Genomic DNA, 8,899 nt, shown 5'->3' on the forward strand with positions numbered 1-8,899 from the left:
GGGGGGGGGGGGGGGGGGGCGCATCTTTTTCTGAGCGGGCATGGTGTTTTTAAGTTTATAACTGAGGGAGAGATTTAAAAAAAAAAAAAGGAAAAAAAAAAGAAAGTTGTTTTATTTTGTGGCGAAGTTTTGGCTTTTACGCACGACGTCTTCTTGTTGCGCGCTGGGCGCTGTGCAGGATATATGATAGGAATTTACCCTAGGCATCTGGGTTTAGGTTAGAGTCCTTCTCTTTCTCCTCAGGGCGGATTTTTTTTTTTGTGAGTTTTTCCTCCTTGTTGCATTTCTCTTTCGCTCTCCCTCTCCCTCCCTCTCTCTCTCTCTCTCTTTCCCCTGTCCCCGCGGAGTTTATTCTACAATGTGCCACTGTAGCGGCCAGGGAAACGTGGACGCGGGTAGGGGGTCGTTACTTCGGCCTGAGCGGCTCTGTTGTGTCGGACTGTGCGGGACCTTTGTCTGTGTTTTTCGGGGTAGTTATGCAGTCTGGTGTGGGGAAGCTTCCAGAGACCACGGCGGTGCACCACATTGGGAAGAAGGGACCAATTACTCTGACTACATGTGGCCTGCGGACTGGTGATTGCGGTGATGGTTTGGTTCTCGTGGCGAGCGCTGAAATGTCCATCTTAGCGAACCGTTTAGTATCATGTTCAGGCTATTTTCTTGGCAGATATGGAGATGGTATTCCACTTGTTTCCAGTACACTTGTCTCTGCAGTTTTATGGAGACTGGTGTGTTATAGACACAACAGCTGATTTAAGGAAATTCAGATTTTCTTTAAACAAGTATTTATTTGAAACATTTAACCCTAAAGGAAAAAATAAGGCTTCAGATGTTCAGTATCAGATTAAATTACTTTTTCAGATTCATTGCACATTCTCCTGGCGTGTGTAATGCTCCCTAAAGTAGTTTCGTGTCAAATTTAAGGGCAGGAATCCAAAATTAAAGGAGACATTCAACACCATCCCACACCATAAACCACGTCCTTTGAACATCAAACCTCAAATAAAAAGTACCTCACTGTACAAGATGATTTTGGATGTTGTGACTGATTGCGCCTGCGAGTGTGGTTGTTGTGTGTGTGTGAATACCACATCCTCAGGGTGTGTGTAGTCCCAGAGAGAGGCATGCAGAGGGAAAACAGACTTGCTGTTTAAACCCATTAGTTTGTTAGTGCCTCCCAGGCTTCCCCAGATTGATTGAGATGTTTGCCTGTGAACCCTGAAGGGAAAAAGAAACTTGTGTTCAAATCCCCCCTTTGAGCCCTCAGCCACCTGTAGTGGCAAAGAAAGTGGCATAATTGGTTGCTAAAGTACAGTTAGGTCACTGGAACATTTGATAGGGTGTTCACTCAACATGTTTAACACTGTTTTTAAACTAAATGTACATTTGGGGAAAAGATTCAAGAAAGTTGAGGACCATTGGACAGAGAATAATGAAAGTCTCTGTAAGTTCGCGCAGCATATACCAATTTAATGTTTAGGTCATGGAACAGTTATGTCTTTTACAAAAGCCCTTATTCAACCTGCTGGTTCATAAAATCTTGTAGATCTGCCACTTCTTTCACGCTCTCTGTTCCTCATTCCTCCAGGCTCTATGTGCTGTGGGGCTTTGTGGTGGTCACGACCTCCGTGACCAAGGCTGCCAAGAGGAAGGTGAGTCATTAGCTCATTATAAGTCAGATTCACAGACAACAGCATCACTATAGAGGGGTGAAAGGTTATGACGATTAAAGGACGTTTTATCACAGTGTGTCTTAAAACAATCCTGACAAGCCCATTATTGGAGGCTGCAAATGTTCATCCTGTCCAGACTACCTGAGAAACACTGGTTAAGAAAACACAAAGAGGGAATTTAGTGCTTAAAAAGACTGTAACTTTGGAAGATAAATAGATAACTTGAATTCTGTAACTCAGACTGATGAAGCCTCATATCAGCTTCAGCTGAACTTTGAAACACATTTTTGTTACAGATAACACCATGTGTTCATGAGCCACTGTTAACAGTGCACCAAATCATCAGACAGACGCAGTTAGCGACTATGGTGAATAAAGTAAAGCATTTAGCAGCTAATTAGGCAGATATTTCTCTCAGAAGGAGATAGAGACCAAAACAGAGCTAAAAGAGAGTGACTATTGGACTTACAAATTAACGATGATGTTTATGACTCTGACAAAGACACAGTAGTGTCGAAATGTTAGTCTGTTTGCACAAGTAAAGGCTGTGAATTAATCAGTGTGCTCCAGTCCTCCTTTGTTTTCACCAAGTTTGCTGTCCTTGAAAGTCTAAGAAGCACCTGATTCGGCTGCATTTGGCGGAAGATTGGGCGAGAACCCCGTTTCTTTCTGAATGATAATTTTGCTCTAACAGCAACATGTGTAAATAAGCAAATGTTTGCTAACAACTTTACCCAAAAACTTTGTGTTTATAATTTGTTTCTGCTGCCCCCTAGTGGCCAAAAAGTCAATCGGTGCAGGTTTAAGAAGATGAAGTTCAAAGGCCACTGAAGCTCATTGACTACAACCAGTACCACTATATACTGGACTTTATAATGGTTACACATTAACACTTAAATTAATACTTAATACACAACTGTATTAAGTATTAGTCTTAGTCGACCTTTGTGTCCGACTGATGTCGGTTGTACGTAGTTGTTCTTAGTAAATTGTTGACCCTGTTAGAAGAAGAAGATATACTTTAGGCAGACAGGAGTGGAGCTGTTGATGGCCAAAACATGTCTACATTTAAGTTGTTCCTAATATTTAAAACAATGAATTTTATTTCCTCCACTTGAGACTGGTTATGGCAGGATTATGGAGAGGAAGAATAATTACAGCATTAAAAGAATTCAATCTACACACGGACACATCGGTATTGTTTTAAGACAGAATTTAAAAAATGCGAACCTATCCTTTAAAGGGGCCCAAAGCTGGAGAGGGCTCACAGTAATACCAGCATCAAAAAAAAAAAAAAAGGTGATGCAGATTTCACAGCTCCACTCCGGTCTGGTTCAGGCCTGGTGGTACAGTGTCGCAGGAGTTTAACCAGTAGCTCCAGAGGTCACCGACGGCTGCTGCAGGGTCACTGCATGGAGCTCATTAATGGTCCCAGTTATGTGGCAGCTGTGTGTTTGATGTCACTCATTACAAAAGACCACACCTCCCCTTCAGAAACACACACACTCACAGTCATTAGGCCTGTCTGCCCCCCTTCATCTCTCTTACCCCTTTCCCTTTCTCCCACCCTCCCGCCATTTTACCTCAGACAGAGACAGGAACTCTTATAATTTGGATAATACAGTATCAGAGGACACAAACACACAAGTATGCCGCGTACACCTGTCCTCTCTCTCCACAACTACGCAATATCAGTTTGTACAGTATGTTTACTTGCATATTTCTGCCCGTGTACACACACATTTACACCCTCGGAGAGAGAGAGAAGGGAGAAGTGGAGCGCAGATTTATGTTTTGGTTCTTTCTGAATGGAAACTTTTGTTCAGCTCTCATGTTTGCTGCTCTGCCAACCAGGCCAATGCTTCAGTTATGAAATGAGAGGAGAAACATTTATCTACAGCCACAGAGGAAGACATCAAAGCCTGACCTGGCACCCACATACATGCACTCACACATATATATACAAACACACATGCGAAGCCAGATCAGCACCCAATCTGGTCTTTTTCTGCAGCGCATTTATATGACACCAAGTCCAATGAATTTATCCATCTGCTCATAAGCTGCTGGCAGGTGACCGAGTCTCTCCTAAGCCTGAGTGAACTATGAAAAGTTCAGGATTTATATTTTGGCCTCAGAGGAAGGAAACTCACGAGACTGCAGCTCATCAGTGAACTCAGTTACTGTGAAGAAATAAGTCCTTCCAGGGATTTTGCAATGGCAACGTTTTTGTTAAGTAGTTCTTCAAAATATTGCCAAAGCGTGCAGTTTTTACCTGTTTTTTTTTTGTTTTGTTTTTTACAGCAGAGTTAGAGTTACAGTGAGTTGTAGTGCACTGGAACATTCAATTAAAGTACTTTTTTACCAGTCTAGCTTACTTAAACTCAAAAATTGTCCCAATGCCTCCATTCTTCCCTGAGAAAACATACTGAGAACTGAGCCATGAGTCTGATTTTCACAAAATGTAACAAAATCAAGAACTTCTCTTAGACGTGGAGTGAAAAGAGATACCATTAGTACCATTTTTTGACGTTTGAAAAATCGTTCTATTTAGTCTATTCTATTGTAATGTTACTAATATAAAAAGAATATGATGAAGGTGCTGAGGAACAGTTAGTGCCCTCATGCAGGTTACCCTATGAACAGATGACCTTTTGTTAAATTGTTGTTGAGGGTGTGACAGAGAGTGATGAGGAAAAATGTAGCACAGAATCAAGGTAATTACCAATAAATAGTCTAGATTAAGTTGAAATCAATAAGTCTTTGATTGATAGAAAAGAAAGCGCCAACAAATTAATTTATTAACAGAAAATTGTTGAACAATTGTTGAACAATCCAACAAATAATCAGAACATTAAGTAATAAAAATTATTAGTTTCACCCCTAATAATTATTTGAATTAAGTCTCTCTTCTCGTGTGTGTGTGTGCGACAGGTGGCAGGCCGACGGTCCAGGCAGGTGTTTGAGGCGGAGCCTGTGGAGGGCGTGTGGTCTGTCTGGGGGGAGTGGTCTGAATGCTCTCAGACCTGTGGCGTGGGCGTCTCACAGAGGAGCAGGAAGTGTTTATCTCCTCCACCTGCCCACACCCCTCCCGTGTCCCACTCTCCACCTAACTGGGCAGGTTATTTGCCCGGGGGCATCGGAGGTCCTGTCATCTCACCTGTGCGTCCCTACTACCCTCCTCATTACCCCGGGCAACAGTCACCTTATCACTCCCCTTCGATCCCCACCAATCACAACCCAGGACTGTCGCTGTATCGGAATACCAACACTGGGGGAGGAGGAGGAGGAGGAGGAGGAGGAGGAGGAGCTCCTGTACCAGGACAGGCCAATCCATCCTCTCCTCTTTACCAGCCAGAATTCCCCCCAACCAATCAAGACCATGTGTCCGTTTATCGATCGCCCTACCGCGCCCCTTCACACAGCTACAACCAGCCATCACGGATCATCAGGAGACCGACCAATCCAGGAGCAGTGAGGCCTGGAGGAGGCGGGAGCAGAAGGTCGGTCTCCCCCAATCGGGAGAATTTGCCTTCGAGGAGGTGAGGGAGACTGGACAGTTGTAGAGCAAACTAACCAATTAGAGCCTAGTTTATCACAGATATATAAATATCTGCATACATGCTGATAAATAAGAGGAAAATTAGTAGTAGTAAAGATATTTTTGATGTTGCGTAGAAACAGCCGATATATAGTCGACTAAAGAGATCTCACTACAATAGTTGTTCTGGAGCTTTCAATCATATCACACAATCCTCCTAAGCTAAAGGAGTTGCCAAAATGTAGATGTTCAAATTTCCTTTTTTGTCTGAGCACTTTAAAAATGTTTAAGACAACATTGATGAGAAGTTTTGAAGGTTAAGGGTAATTTTTTCTCAGTTATTGTATAGTTTGTCTATCAGAGAGCACTGACAAGTTCATTTTTTAATTGTAAAATGTCCCACTGAGCACATATTCTAGTCACAATTCTTCATTAATTAAAATTCACATTTACCTTATCATTGGTGTAAAAGCCAGCATCATTCAGGCCCTAAAAACAATAATCACCAACATTTTCTTATGAAAGTGTTTTTTTTTTTTAAAGTCAAAGTGGATAATACATACAAACACTGATTCAATCAATGTCCTGTTAACAAATGTTTTTACATGTCCTTTGCTAAGCACCCTGAGCTGCTCTTTTCCAGGAACATGACTCCATCACACAGGAAGTGAGTTCTGCCTCGCTGGCAGTAGCAACAGCGGCTTGTTTAGAATAAATAGAAGAACTCAATTGTTGAGATGAGCCACCAGACAAAGAAAAGATTTGTACCTCATCACAAAGGGGAAGGTAAAAAAATACCAGTGCTTAGGATTCATCCAGGTGCCATTAGTTAAAGTGCTGACACTGTTTAGGCATTAGAGAGGGTTTGTTATGATGTTTCGAGTATTTGGTGTTGGAGTTATGCCCCACTGGTATCTGCTGTTTTATGACATCATTACTTCTGGTTTTTGTCACACAAACAGGCTCTGCATTACTCTGCCCGCTCACCACAGCCTGCTGGCTCCATGTCAGTTATAATTATGCTAGAACATGAGCTTTATCTGAAATTGATCCTGTCTTTCTGTTTTCTTCATCTCTTTCACTGACTCTCTCTGTTAATATTTCTCTCTAAATACTCCCTGTTTTTCTTCATCCTGTTTTTGTCTCTTCCTCTTTCACTCGCAGGTCTTCCAACATCCGTCCAGGTCAGTTTGGGTACGGCAGGGTCCCCTTCTCTCTGCCTCTGCATCGCCCCAACCGACAGGCTCGCCACACGGCTAACGGTACTGACACTGCGACATCGGCCTCTGGACTAGCCGTCAGTGAGGACGACGCAGAGACTACCAGGAGAGTGGAAGAAGAGGCGCGGATTGATGGAGAAGACAGGGAGGCTGGAAGGGGTGAGGAAGAGGAGAAGGGCCCTGACACACCTGCTGCTGAGGAGTTACCCACAACGACAACCACAACTGGCAACCCACACCGTCATCATGTTGACAGACCCTCGCACACCAGTACAGAACACGGGAGGGCGAGAGATCGCTCCTCATCGTCATCTCACCTACCCAACCGCCACCGGTTTGACTGGCACTCCGTCACTGCGCCGCATCCTCCCGTCCCTCCTCTCTCCCGCCCAAACTCCCCCGCCGCGGCTTCACCGTTTTCCACTTCGCTCCATCGTCCCAGCCCCGTGCACAGAGACAGGGAGCTCCACCCAGGCTTCAGCCCGCAGGTCCCACCCGCTGGCAACGTCTACCCCCTACAGCACCCGCACATCCCGCACATGGGAGTCGAATCAGGCAGGGATGGAGGAAGAGGAGCTCCTCAGGTCTACAGATGCCCTGGGCCGGAGAAGGAGTACCGCAGGTGCTTCTCACAGGTAAGATCTTCACCCATAAACCCCAGAAACAACATTAATATTCCTCTTAATTTACTGACTTCACACTGATTTCATAATCTCAGTAATTCACTTTTATACCAGCTCCTCAGTGTGTTTGTCCCCTGCTCACTTCTGCATATAGCCTGCAGTCATCCTTGATTTATATGCACACCATGTGCTGAAGAGAGCAGTTAGGTGACCGTAAACTAAGGAGCTGAAGGTCAGCAGAGTGTATTTGATAGGTAGATCGTTCCCGAGGTCCAACACTAGCTGGTTGTCTATGAGCACTCGGATGGAAACGTACCTCTGCTACTCCATGGCGTGTGTGTATTCTGGGTCACAACCAGAATACACACCTCTGTTGTGAAGCCATACACATGCCTGTATGCGTTCAGTATGTTCGCGACTGATTACACATATCTGTGAGCATAAATATGTGTTTGTGTGTGTGTGTTTGTGTCAGTAGCACAGTGTGTATCGATGTAATGTCCTGTCTGGCTCGGGGCCTGCAGTGATGATTGGGGTTGCGACCTCCTCCATAGCTCTCAGTGCAGCACAGTGTGAGCATTATCGGTAGCAAAGTGTGCGTACGTGCTGCCAAAAACAGCAGCCAGAGACACAGACAGGCGGGTCATGTCAGATTGGCCAACTCACCCTCAACACACAGGTGAGAAACTGAGGTCGACCTTGCAGTAACTCAGGTTTCAGGACAGGAATGCCACACTTGATTTCACTCAATTAAATGTGAAATAGAGAGTGAATATTGTGGATGAAGAGGATTTTACAACTACACATTGAGTTTCTAATGTCCTTCAATTTATATATTGTTAAAATTCTGTATCTAAAACCAGGGAACATTAGCCATTTTTAAGCTGCAGCTGTCCTGGCAAAACACATGTGTGACACATTTCATATATGTCAAATCAAAATCAGCTGCATTGGTATTTCACTTGGCTAGCCTGCACATTTTCCACCTTTTGCAACGGCTGCTCCAAAAATGAACAGCAGGTTTTTTTTATACAACGTTCCACCATCTTTGCCATTTTTCAAACAATCAATCAATTCTTGTCCCCGGAGAGAGCGACGACAGGTGGAAAGTCACAGATTTTGGCTTGAATGTACGCAAGCACAAAGATTTAGCAACTGCAACAGCAGCGCGTTCCTTTGCTCAATATGTGTGAAGTCTAAAATGTGTTTGTAGCACCAAGTAGGTCTTCAAGGGCATCATACATTAATCAACATTTCTGGAAATGTTCCAGTGTTAGCTAGCCAGCTAATTGACTAATTAATTGCAGTCCTTCCTGATCAGTTTTAGAAATAAATCATAATTTTGCAAATTTTAACTCTAAAAAATTTTATTTGGGCCCCCAAAGGAGCTTGTACAGCTGCATTAAACATTTTTATGGGAACAAACTAATTTACTGTTTTGGACCAAAACTTATTTTTGGTAATTCTATCTCAAAATTTTAAATAAGACCCAGGCCTAAACAATATGACCTGACATCTCTCTCTTGGGCTTATTTATCACAGTGCTATTTAAAAAACGCTAAAATGCAGGAGGTGATTATTCCTGCTTGAATTTCATGAAAATCGATTAGCCACGTTTGAGATATGGCATGTGATGGATGGAGAGGCAGACGAATGAAATAAACAGAAGGAAACTGATCCATAATCCCTTTTAAGATTTGATCATGGGGACAAAAATACCCAGAGTGACATGTGACCGGGGTATTTATGCCAGCAGGCCACTTGTAGCAGGTCTGTTTTAAGTGAGAGTGTAGGGAGAGATGATAAGATTAAAGTTAACAACTTCCATGCACACACAGACAC

The 8,899-nt window shown here is 43.5% G+C and overlaps 1 protein-coding gene across 1 annotated transcript in view; it reads left to right on the forward strand.

The window, feature by feature from the left end:
* Window positions 1–1,588: 1,588 nt before the first annotated feature.
* The window catches only part of adamtsl4 (ADAMTS-like 4), a gene marked incomplete at its 5' end in the record, with an annotated part of 31,406 nt that continues 24,095 nt past the window's right edge, over window positions 1,589–8,899 (forward strand). Inside the window, 3 exon segments of the mRNA XM_035671789.1 lie at window positions 1,589–1,652; window positions 4,608–5,215; window positions 6,379–7,069. Coding sequence (XP_035527682.1) covers window positions 1,589–1,652; window positions 4,608–5,215; window positions 6,379–7,069 — 1,363 coding nt within the window.

This window comes from Morone saxatilis, unplaced genomic scaffold, assembly GCF_004916995.1.
Source record: "Morone saxatilis isolate NCDOM2014 unplaced genomic scaffold, NCSU_SB_2.0 Contig24, whole genome shotgun sequence".
Taxonomy (NCBI): domain Eukaryota; kingdom Metazoa; phylum Chordata; class Actinopteri; family Moronidae; genus Morone; species Morone saxatilis.